Source organism: Glossina fuscipes, unplaced genomic scaffold (assembly GCF_014805625.2).
Source record: "Glossina fuscipes isolate IAEA_lab_2018 unplaced genomic scaffold, Yale_Gfus_2 2, whole genome shotgun sequence".
Classification (NCBI taxonomy): Eukaryota; Metazoa; Arthropoda; class Insecta; order Diptera; family Glossinidae; genus Glossina; species Glossina fuscipes.
In genome coordinates this window covers 17,977,915-17,990,928 of record NW_023998416.1, presented here as the reverse complement: position 1 = coordinate 17,990,928, position 13,014 = coordinate 17,977,915, and the positions used below count along the sequence as shown (strand labels likewise).

The window sequence follows — 13,014 nt, the reverse complement described above, 5'->3', positions numbered from 1 at the left end:
TGGATTACCGAAGAGGGTAGTGTACGATTCAGTTCAATTCAAAATTCTAAATCAATTTACTTGAGTGTAGGCTTGCTCATTTTTGTTTGTCTAGTAGTTATAGGCTGGTAAAGAGAATGTACAAAAATTCACCTATTCGTGGCAGGGTTCGGTAGAACTATCTTGAATTTGATACAAGGCCCAAAATGGTAAAAGTAGCGAAACAATTTCGAATAAAGGAAAATATATAAAATAATAAATAGTAATAAAATAAGTGAATAATAAATAAGTAAATAGAGAATATTAAAAGGGCATCACTTTTTCATCAATAGGTTAAGCGGTCTTCGATGGGGCAACAATTTGAATTTCACTCCATTGCAGTTTTACTTTTATAATCATTACCTCGTGAAACACTGCGTTTAACCTACTGTCGTGAAGCCAGGTATGCGCTGCGAAAACGTTTTTCTCGAGCCAAAATTTTCATTCAAAATGCAGAGTATGCTGCTTTTTTATGTCTTTGGGATCTCAAATACCTGCTGCAACCTTGTTCTTAGAGCATTATTACAATAATTTTTTTCCATGTTTTCTTATGTAATTCTGTCTCTTGGTCATCTACTGTCCTAGGCAACATTACTGCCTGTAGCACTTTTTAACAGTATATTTTCCCACCAGAAAGCGATATTTAGTCCATATAAGCGACTCAGTTTTTGCTTAGATGCTACATAACTGCATAAGCATCACTAAAAGGCCACATGGCGTCATTTTGGCAGGTGTTCTTTGAGAGCTGCTGCTTTTTGGAAGAATAATAATACTAATAATATTTATTTGTTAGAGATGATATATTAATCCCGGGAATTATTGACTGCTGAGTTAATTTAAGGCTGTAGCTCTAGATTGTTTTACAAGAATGTTTGATTTAAAAAAAAAAAAGTTTTTTTTTTTTTTTTTGATAATTACTTGAAAGGAACGCAAATTAAACAATCATAGTGAATCTCATGATTCGTTAAGAGAAAAAAAAATCGCATGACAAACGAGTAACAATTAAGAGCATCCACAGCGTGGGATTATGCTTCCGCAACCGCATTATATGTCTATTCGTATTGTTAAATTCAAAGACTGCTTTGCACTTAGTTTGTACTTGATAATTTATTTAAAAAACAAGAAGAAGGAAAAAGGAGGCGCTAAAAATGTCATCTGTACAACGAACAAGCAACACTGCGCTATCTTGCGCTGCCCTAATATCATATATATGAATAAAAAATATAGAAAGGAAGCGAACAGTACGGCCTACGGAGAATCTATTAATATCCTCGGCGGCGATTGGTAAACATAGAGTTCTGCTATTGAAATATAATTTTCCGTACAGATTAAGGTAAACAAATGTTTTCTTGATTTAAAATCATCCTCCTATTCAATGTCGCACATGTATATAGTTATCCAAGGCAGGTTTCTGACATAAGTTTTTCCGCTATGCTACCTTGGAGATATCAGTACACTTATTAAGGAAATTGGTCGAGCGTTCCTAATTCAGGTTTTACACAATGTTACCGTGAAATAATTGTTCTGTATTTGAGCATTGCTTTTAGCCGGACTGCCATCGCAACTCATCCTAATCCTGAATGTCGAATGTGTGGAGTAATCATCATAATAATATTATCGGACGAAAACAAGCAATTGCATCGCTGTAAAGCAATGCCCAGATATTTCCTGCTAGTGTTACTAAAGTAGAAATGGCCTCAAGATGGGGATACGGAAGTATCATCTTCAGATTCCATGAAACTATAGAAGTTATCCACCGAGGTGAGTAGGTCTAGTGCTAATGCCAAAAATTGGACGTTTTCTGCTTAATTCGAAGGATAGTGGTGCTGAAACTTCATGGGCAATAACCTGTAGATGTTTACGATTTGTAAAGTCAGTCCTCTATTAACAAAAACTTATGCAATTTGTCAATATGATGACGTCCGGAGGCATATTGCTAAATTGGCTCAAGGAACCGCAACAGCATTGGATTAGAATGTGGTATTGTAGGGTTCTCTTAACAATGCATTGCTGCTAACATTGATACTTTTGTCAATTATTGTCTCTAATTAATATTTCAGTCAAATTTATTAAATAACATAATATAGAAAACAAACTATTCCAATCTGGCAGGCAAACTTACACCTGTTTCACCAGACCAAAGTCATCTTGATTGATATTGGTGGATCGGTAATTGATTAATTATTGTTTTCTCGAGCATGGCTGCGTTCCTTACATGCCTAGTTCAGATAGCCTTAAAAGGTTATTTGTCCATCACGCACGGAACTCAAATTCTACTTAAAAAATGGACAAGTAGCGGCTAGCGGTGGACGACATTCAATATTCAAATCCCGATAAAATATCTCATTGTCATTTTTCTTGTAAAAAATAATCAATTTAATTAAAAAATTTGCAGAATTTTATTCACACTCCTATCACATAGTCCACTACATAAGACTAATAAGTCAGTTTATCAAGGTTTAACTGTCCGTACGGCAGATCGAACTTTAATTAAAATCGGCGGGGAGATCAAGTGTATTGAACGCTCAATGAGTGAAGCCACAACACTTAACGAGAACGTGTGAACCTCTCAAGCTGTAGCTGTAGCTTCGTCTTATCCTACTTTCCTCAATTCGTTTTTCTCGAACTGCACCTCAATTAATGATGGATTTATTTTTCATTCTGGAAGCAGGTCCAAAGGATAGCTGCCTTAAAGGACGACCGTAATTTTAATTTTAATGTTTATGTTTAAGAGAAGCGGAACCGACCCGTTTGAGTAGCTTACCTTGCCTATTTAGAGTATGTAGAGGTCTAAACTGTAATAATATGTTTACAGTGTCAACTAATAAACAGTTGCATGATGAGTTTTTAAAATTCATAGTGCCGTGCCGTCTGCATTTAATTAATGATTTCAACAATAATTTCATGTGAAATGATTTAGCTTTTTTCTTTAGCAAGTAAACATTTCACCGTCACTTATGTCACTCGGCATTAACATTCTTCAACAGCTTACGCGCGAAGTGTTTGAAAACAAGCATTTCTTTCTAAGGTTGGTGTTTGTACATTTCTTCTTTCTTCTCTCTTTTTTCACTCAGAGACTGGCTTGTATTAATTTTCTTCTTTCTTTTATTTTTCACATCAATTGTCTATTTATTACATAATGTCCCGTTTAAATACCATATAAAGTAATCAATCTGGGCATTTATTTCATTTTCACTTGTCATCGCTATTGCAATAATATGCTTGAAGTTTTTAAATAAATATTTGCACAATTAAGGTGATGTCACATTTCATTATATAATTTTGACAGAAGAAGTTCTTTGTACAAAGAATTTTATCTTAAGCGCTCAAAACAAAAAAAAAAAAAAATCATCGCTTGCCATGGATCACTTTATGTGTATACGCATTTTTTTTTTTGCATTTATGATTAAGTTTTTTTTTTATGAAAGCTCCCCAGTGCGAAGTTATCGTTGAATTTCTCATATGTAAGTTTCTCGACGCCAATTTGGTAATCTTATCTTTAAAATTGTCTTGTTCAGGGTGTTCCAAAATGAAGTTCAAAGCTTGGTAGAATCCATTATACCCTTTGCGATTTGACAATATTAACAATGCGATTTGGATTTGCAGAAGTAAAACAGAAGTTGTTTGCATTATATGGACTTTTGAAATGACAACAAACAAATTTTTACAAGAACCGTGCATGAACGCACTTGCTTGGAGTTTGGAGAGCAAGGCAAACGTACAACCAATGCAATTTAATGCATTTACTCTTTAAAAAAATATATAACAGAACTATGCGCTACTTCGAATCATTCTGCGTTATCGAGAAGGCGAGCTCTCGTACTCCGCCTGAGATTTTCGACAATCGATATGCTCAACTCGTCGGCAAACTGCCATGTGGGGATGACTTGTAAAGGCTTTCCAACAAGTGATTTATGGAACAATTGTTGCAGCCCAACAACATTGTTTGCGATTTGCAAACCTAAGTTTAAACGCTCTAAGAATTGGATGAAAAAATATTATGACAACTGTGTTCCGCTAACACGATTTTAACGAGCCGATAAATGATCTTAATTAGACAATATCAATGAAATGGTGCCAATGACATTGCGAAATTTAAAGACAACTTTATTAGTTTTGCTACTTAATTGTCGCAGACGAAGCGAAATGGCTTTATGTTTTTTACAAGTGCCCATATAAGCAAGCATTAGATTTGAAACGAACAATGCAATAGGAAAGAGTCTTGCACAACTAATCGCAAGACTGTGTTTGCCGACTAGGCGCCGACCTCAAAAGCTGAGCATATCTTTTCCCGATTGTCATAAATTCAAAATTTTTGGCGCCTGTGACTTTTGGCTGTGACAAGATGGCCTGATAAGCAATGAAGTTATAGAATGGATTTCATTTTGGAAAATATATCGGAATATTGAATAAGCCCCCGCTGCTTTCAAGAAGCTTAAAGCCAATGAAGCGTGTGGCATAAGGTTTTTTGGAACTTTGAATAAATCCACTTTTAAGCCAAAAAAAAAGAAGCAAAATCGCCATGTTCGGGAAATGCGACTATTCAAACAAGTTTGATAGAGATTAGACAAACCACTAATATCGGCCACAAAATTGAACATTTGCGGCCAACTTAATGTAGTGTAGCGGTTTAACTTGCCTCACGCAAGCTAAAGCGTTAATATGGAATCGTGGTTTTCCAACATGAGAACTTTCAGCACAGTATCGGAAAACTCGGGCCAAGAAATACTAACAGCAGTCAGCTAACTTCCTAGGCATTACTCTCTCTATCTCTCTGTTTGCTAAACTTTGTCTCAATTGATTAATTCAATTGTTATGACTGTACATCAACTATCCGCCTGAGTAGCCGTATAGGGAAGCATTGCGACCACAAAGTCTTTGTTCGCGGATTCAAATGTCAGTGCAATAGAGTTTACTTTGTTCAGGCATAATACTTATCGATTGGGCTCACATCCGCTAGGCTGTGGCCGCAACCTTCGTATTTTTTTCTTTCTTTCTCTTTTCTCACTTCTTTCTTGCCGTCAACGATTCATGCGAATAGCCCCCAAATATCTACAAGGCTTTTCGCCGCGGAAAAAGCGCTTTTGTTGGGAATGGAGAAAATTGTGTCCCCATCGATCGACAATGCTGTGAATAAAATTGATATTAGTGGATTGAAATGCTCTGTTAGAATGGAAAATGCAATGAACATGCAAAACGGAGCCAAGTAGAACTGGAGCGTGAATCGAACAATGCATTTTATTGGCAGAGTTGTACCTTCAGTACGTAGGAATTGTCGTACATTTTACAGCAAAAATACACCGTCCACGTTTTCTTTAATAAACATTTAATTTCGCTCTGTCCGCAAAAACTTATTCACGTTCCCAATAGCTTTTTGAGCGGATGCCCTTAATAGAAAAAAGCACTTATTGTATAGTTTAACAGAATATGTGTTTGTTAAAAATATTCAGCTAGCTGGTTCTGAGACACCCTTCACTTCCAATTCTGCATAATGCATTAGTAAATATGTGCTTTATGGTTATATTTTATATTCGTTATAAATATATTCATATTAATTTAGTATTTTTTTACCACTTTGTAGTCTATAAATTGAATAGTCGCTTGCCTGTGTAAATATTTCATATCTACACTTGGAAAAAAAAAAAAAAATCCACAAAAACAGTAAACAATGGCAAAAAAAAAAAATATCGGTCAACAATGCAAAACGTGACGTTTTCGAATACGTAGTCGCGTATATCTGATTGGCTTAACAAACATTATCAATTATATGCAAATGCAGAAAATCGATAAAATTATCACGATTTGTAATGTATACCATTAAAAATGCATGAATGAATTGTAAAAGAAAGAAATTTCTTGTAAAAGCCAAAAATTTCGATTTCAGCTGAAACTCATCCAAGAGACACAAAAACAAAGCTTTATGTAGCTGCAGTAGATCCTTGGTTACTCTATTTGAATTATTGCAAATATTCATAAATTGATTAACATGTTGTTAAATAAGGACGTATAACTTGGCCGATTGGGACCATTTTTAGCGAAACTTTTATAAGTGCCTTGAAAACAATTTCATAATTTGGTTTTCCAGTGATATGTGGGCACTGTTGAAGATTTGATCTTAGACCTCTAGACAACGATATCTGATATCTCTTGCCTTAGTTTTCAGCTCGTTGGCCAGCGCCAATGTTTCGGAGACATGACTCGGAGATCTGACTAAGTTAGTCAAGGATTTCAAATTGTAAATACTTTATATGAGATTTGGAGAGTTCTACCAAGAGTACGACTTCTAGCGCTCGAGGTGTTACAAAAGGAATGATAAATTAATAAAGTCTGGAAAAAGGAAAATTGTTAGCAAAATGTAAGGAAAAACTGAAATCTAAGCAATTCAGAGTATTGTTGATAGGTATGCTATGGCCTCGTGCAGTAGCGGCACAATACCGTTCGATCAAAGAAAGCGTTCGCCACCATCTAAAATGACCTTAAACTTTGATTTATTGCATACTATCGCTGCTCTGATTTCAATCCATTATTCTTCGCTTTAGTAGTAGTTTTTGGTTTCAGCTCTCGTTAGCCAAGGCACAATTTTCTTATAGAAATATTTATGAAAAACTCATACCCTTTTTTATTCTATTTAACTTTTAGTTTTTGGAGTCATTAATAGTCATGCAAAAAAACAAAAAAAAAAAACCAAGTCACACACATTACCTACAATATACGATAAGCATAAATTATAAGTTTTTGCCAGAAAATAATTTCTAACCTTTATGGTTAAAACAGGAAATTTATTATCGCAAACTTAAAAATGACAAAAACAACTGCAATGCACAGACACTCAGGCGCACGTAGCTACCATAAGATAGCGCTAAGCAAACTTGACCAAGAACTTCTTGTGTGCGAAAATGCAATGAAAAATCTCTTGAATCTTTCAAATGCAGACATTTATAGGCATTATATGGAATTGCAGTGTATTTATGGAGTCTTAAATTCCCAGAAATACATAAAAACATTCGCATATAAAAATGTACAAATATTGATATCTAACCTCTGCAATAAGAAATGCTCTTAAATATATTGAGAAACAAAGCAGAAAGCTTGAAGCGAATCTTAGATACCCACATTAATAGTAAATTTTCCGTATGTCTCTCCCTAACATGCTCATCCTATAGTATCCAGTATCGATTGATATTTATTTATAGATCGCATATTTTCTTGCCTCAAGGCATACAAGGGGTTGAAGGCGGTAACATAACTTTATATTCTCTAAAGACAGCTTTACATTTCTCAATTTGCATAAAAAGAAAAAAAGTGCAAGAATTATTAATTGCCCTGATTTCCATACATGAAAGGATAGGCAAAAAAGTAAAAAAATTTGGAAATGGAAGGAAAATGGCAGGTCTAGCAAAGCACTCCTTCTTAGAACGGCAAATCAAATTCGAAAATTTGATTTACAATTGTTTCAATTTGTTGCATAATTGCTCGACATAATGGCATCCTTCGCTGATGGATAATTTATAAAAACAGGAAGTGAGAAAATTAAAATAGTCTTCGATCTAATAAAAATGTTGCTTCAGATTTTGATCAATTAACCATTTCGAATCATATTTTCACTTATTATATATTTTTGTTTAAAGCTTTCGCTTACTATTTGCCACGATATGTAAGTTGTTTTTTTTCATCTTTCGTGGGCGGATGGCATCCACTTTCAAACTCGGTGTGTGACCATCCAGCAAAAATATAAACGGAAACATTTTGATAGCCGCGGCTAAAAGGACAGACAGACAGCTGAGAATTTTTGATTTCACCTTGAATCTTGTGCTGACTATATTAAGTTTGTATCATCTTTGGATGTTTGAAAGAAAATTTTGAAATAAAAACAAGATTTTGTTCGATGCTAAATGAAAGGCTTTGTAGCGGTGATTATCAATCTTATTGTTACTTCGCCTCCGCGAATTTGTGTTAGAAGGGGTCGGGAGCGTGTTGACTTTGTCAAAAGAGGGAAGTTACAGAGACGTTGTAAATTACAAAAGTCGCCTATCAGCATCGAAATCCCATTCGATCTGCATCGTCTGTCCATCCATTCGATGTCTTTGCTAAGCATTCTCCTGGCCCCAAGGATGGGGTTGTTGGCTTCGAATTTAGAAGAAACATTAGAAGCTCTTGCGACAAGGTTGGTATTAACAATGGACCAAATCGGTCAAAGGATACACCCAGAGTACAAATTAAACGGAGAATAGCCTTGTCTTCGAAAGCCAAAAAATTGAATTTCGTGCTCATTCATAACCCATTACAGATGCAATCATGATTTCCGTGTATGCCTGTACAAACATTTTTTCGGTTTTTTAAGAAAAAAGTGGCGGGTATAAGAGATTCGGCCCTAGCCGGATATAATTTTCTTATTTGTTTTTGGGTTAACTTGAAATTTTTGGAACAATATAAAGTTATTGTTCTCAAAGACAATTTATAGTTGTTTTCAAAGCATTATATGGTTAACTGTGTATTTACAACTTTGCGGCATTTGAGAACGTAGGAAATAGAAAGGCAAATGGAGTAGCGAAGGATTTAAATCAACATATTTAATATGGGTGTGAGCTCATATCGAACGTTCTAGGTATTAAGCAAAAGTGCCTCTGGACAACTTTTTAGATAAATGAAACAATTCAGGTAAAAAGGTTATAGTAATTCCTAAAGATAGCCCAGCAAGAGCATGATGAACCGATTTCACCATTAATAGAGCAATGTTAGCTCTAACGGAATTTTTTCTTTCAGATCGCACTGATTGTTGCAATTTTCTTCTCACTACACTTTCCATGTGTTAATCATAGTTTTTCTACGATTCTTGTCTTAATTGAACGTTTTTTAAAACTTTCAAGAACTAAGCGTTCTTTGGCCCGCAATACCGAAAAGGCTTAATATTTTCTGTGATAAATGCGTTGAAGCAATATATTGGAAAGAGAATGGAGGAAATCATAGAATATTTTTTTAATTTTCAAGTTACATTCCGTAATTGCCTAGAAGAACGAATACCAGGGCAAGATATATTCACACATTGTGTTGTATTAACAATAATAAATAAAATTCTTTAAGATAAGAAAAATGTATGAAATAAAAGAATGTATTAGAATGAAAAAGAAAAGAACAACGCGTGAATACTTGTTGACGCTATTGTGTAGCGTTTAAGTTACTATTGTAGAGACTTGAGCTGATAACATTTCAACGACGACAATATATTGTATGCATTAAGATAGACGAGGAAAAAAGGTTTAATAAATAAATTTTTATAAAAAACATTTAGAAAATGATGAAAAACAAAAAAGAGGAAAACTCGTTAAATTCTTTTTAGCGGTATATGACACAACATTGAGCAGACGACAGCACAGATGATAATGCATATAATCGCATGTATAAATAATAATTGAAACTGAACGTCATTGCCTAAATACGAGAACGTACACGTACACATATATGCATGAATTTTGAAAATGGAAAAAAAATTATCAGTTATCTTCGTATGTAAACACTCTTCGCCGTATTTTTCTGGCATATGTTGCGAAATGAATGTTTTTGGTTTTTGTGGTAAATAAATTCCAAAATCTTGCATGAGGGAAATATTGATAAGCATATTTGGTTAACAATTGCTTTCGTGCACGTATGTATGTACGTATGTATCGTAGCTCTTTGCTTATTTATTTATTTATTTGTGTGCATAAGTCCCACATTATCTCGATGAAAACATCTCTCGCGCAACTCTTGCTTAGCTGGTAGTATAGTGATATAGTGATAGATATCTAAATAATGATGATTAATGTGTTCTGTGTGGTGGTTGGTTGGTATGGTCGTGTTAACAATTCAAACGGTCCATCTAATATCCTTCATTGTTACCCGTTCATGGTAGTTATATATGCTTTTCCTTGTTTGTTTTGTGTTTTTGTGTCTTCTGTGATGTGGGTGGCAACTGCGTTTGTATAGTTGATTATCTTTCCATAGCAATCAACAGGGAAAGTATCAACGAAAATAATGAGTAAAAAGTAATCTTGTTAGTAAAGTGTTTTCATTCTTATTGCGTCTTTTATAAATATTGTGCATGTTTTTCTCACGAGATAATATGCCGAAAGCGGAGACTTATACATCGTCATATTACGGGAGCTGTTAACCCCTGCACGAATTTGAGTCAGCCAGGGATCGGTGTTACTACTTTCCTGTCTCTGTAATGTAAACTAAGTGGAATGTTCCTGAGAGAACCAGATCTTCCATAAGGAATGTAATATCGAGAATTTGAGTGGATTGAACGAGGCATCCACAAAACTGATTTGATTTACATCGTCATCGTATCCATCAATTTGCTTTTGCTGTGTATTTGTTTGGGCTTGATCTGGCATCATAATCCGAAATAACCTCATAAGGCGAATATCGTTTGAAAACCGAAAATCCTACGCAATGATTACGTTATGTTGGACTTTTTGTCGCAGTTTTTATGACGTTGTATACCCTATACTACTTCCGAAGCAATCTGATCGAACCATTTTTAATGCTGTTCACACTTGGGCCAAAATATGTCTTTATCAAAATACCTCAAAACAAGATGGATCGACAGACAGAAACACAAGTGTAGATCGATGTAGAAAATGATTCTGAATAGATCGGTTTAATAAAAGACGGGTGTACCACAAGTTCCAAAAATTCGATATCGCATAATTTTTGCTTGTTTAATATCTCGTTCTGCTCCGAATATCCAAGATATCGTTTCAAGTGTTGGCTTAATTTTACGAAACTATGAAGGTGAACGGCATATACTACAACTCGCTTTCCGTTTAACATTATAACTGTATTGCGCTCAAAATTTAGGCGAGCGACATGGATATTGACCCAACTTCCTGCCTAAGTTACGAGCGTTATACTGGAAGTGCTGGCTTTTCAATAGTCGACCATTTTTAAAGTTTTTGAAAGTTAGCTGATTGAAAACGTTCTCCAAAGATTTGCATATTTGAGATTAAATTTTTTGTGAACTGTTGAAAACCATCTTTAAAAACCCTAAGAAGAGGTGAACGGTTAGCGTTTCTGATAAGCCTTTAAGCTTACCTTGAAAACCTAGTAAAAGTTTTCAGCAAAAACTTATTCGGCGCGGGTATTTGATGGCCGCACTCATCTGATTTGGATCCGTGCGACTTATTTCCGTTTCTAAAGCGAATTATTACCATTTTGAGATAAAACTTTTCAATCAGTTGAAAGCGTGGATCGAAAGACCACGTCTCAATTCGCCTGGAGAAAACACGTGGAGACCACCAGGAGATATCAGGTACTAACGCAACACTTTTGATTTAAATTAAAAAAAAAATATTTTTTGTTGACTTTTTTTTTGATTTTCTTTCTTATAATTTTTATTGCGCCTTTCATGCTAGTTGCCATTGAATTTAATCGATTTTTTCATATTCGTAATTTTGTGGTCATATTCACTTTATCGTTTTTTTATTTTTTTTATTTCTTTATTTAGAATATGTGTAATTAATAAATTGAACAAAAAATTATTAATTTTGTGAAAGCCAAGCCTGCCTTATCGCAGGAATAAATCAACAAAAAAAAAAAAATCATTTACTGCAACCTATATGGGAAAAGGCCATGGAAGTCTATGAGCACGAATCGCGACAACGTGTCCTAAATTGCAGGACTATCCGTCCTTGCTCTGCAAATGAACCAACTTATGATGGAAGTGGGCCATTGTCCGTAATGTAAATCTTCAAGTTCAAATTTTCAAAAAGTTATGCTAGTAAGCACAAATTTTTTCTTCATAGACATAAGCAGGTTCCAGGCCAGCCATTTATTAGACCTCTTGATTGGGCTTTCTACCCCAGATTGTGCGAAATCTACGCATGGCTAGATGAACTCATCGATAGATTCCCCAAAATAGTTACTGGCTTCAATATCGGACGCTCGTATGAGGGCCGATTAATAAGGGGTATTAAAATCTCCTTTAAATCGGGAAAGAAAGCAATTTTTATTGAGTCAAATATTCACGCTCGAGAATGGATAACATCATCGGCTATTACTTATGTAGTTAAGGAAATATTATTTTCTCATAATCGGGATGTACGCACTATGGCTGAGAGCCTTGACTGGTATATCATACCTGTATTGAACGTTGACGGTTTTGTTTACTCACATAAGAAGGTACACTATATGTTGCGTTTTATTTATAAAGTTGTACATTATGTTCGTTTCCTATTACGTTGCAGGAACGATTATGGCGGAAATCAAGAAGACCGGCAAGTCCCGATTGCCTAGGTACGGATTTAAATCGTAATTTCGGCTTTCTCTGGGGACGTAAGTAAAACACTTTACTTTTTCTAATCTCTAAAGGCATTTATTTTGATCGTCCCAACTCATTAAAGAGAAACAGAGTGATCCTTGTTCTACTCAATATGCTGGCCCCCACGCTGAATCTGAACCGGAAATACAGCAATTGAAAAATTTTATTGATAGTATACCAGATGGTGTTCTTAAAATTTATGTAGGGCTACATTCGGCTGCACAATGCGTGCTCACACCCTGGACTCATACCAAAGAGCTCCCCGAACACTACGAACAAATGATGTTTGTAGCGAGGGCTTTCGCTAAAGCTTTAGCGACTCGTTTTGGTACAAGATACAAATGCGGATCCAGCGCTAATGTTTTAAGTATATCAAATCGATTTTAACTATACTTAGGAAATGAATTGAATTTTTTGAAAAATTTAGAAAGATTTACCGGTGGGAGCAAAGACTGGGCTTATGCAGTCAAAGGTATACCAATATCTTTTACCATTGAGTTACCTGGTAAAGGAAGATGGTATCGTTTTGAATTGCCGGAGCAAATGATTTTACCCATAAGCATGGAACTTTTGGATGGATTTATTGGAATGATCGAAGCTGTAAAGGAACTTGGATATATATAATTGCAATTTAAGTGACGAAGAAATGTAAATAATTCTTGGAGGGTTGATTTTCGGTTAAAATTTGAAAGTAATTG

General features: G+C 35.0%; 2 protein-coding genes across 2 annotated transcripts in view; one reads left to right on the top strand and one right to left on the bottom strand.

Moving 5' to 3' along the window:
• LOC119633193 (platelet-derived growth factor receptor alpha) overlaps positions 1–13,014 on the bottom strand; it is a 100,716-nt gene that overhangs the window by 74,286 nt on the left and 13,416 nt on the right. The window lies entirely within an intron of this gene.
• LOC119633194 (zinc carboxypeptidase-like) lies at positions 7,599–12,850 on the top strand. The gene is made up of 4 exons (XM_038026586.1): positions 7,599–11,738; positions 11,802–12,177; positions 12,243–12,330; positions 12,399–12,850. Exons 1-4 carry the CDS (start codon positions 11,629–11,631, stop codon positions 12,701–12,703), a joined length of 879 nt encoding a protein of 292 aa, XP_037882514.1. The 5' UTR covers positions 7,599–11,628; the 3' UTR covers positions 12,704–12,850.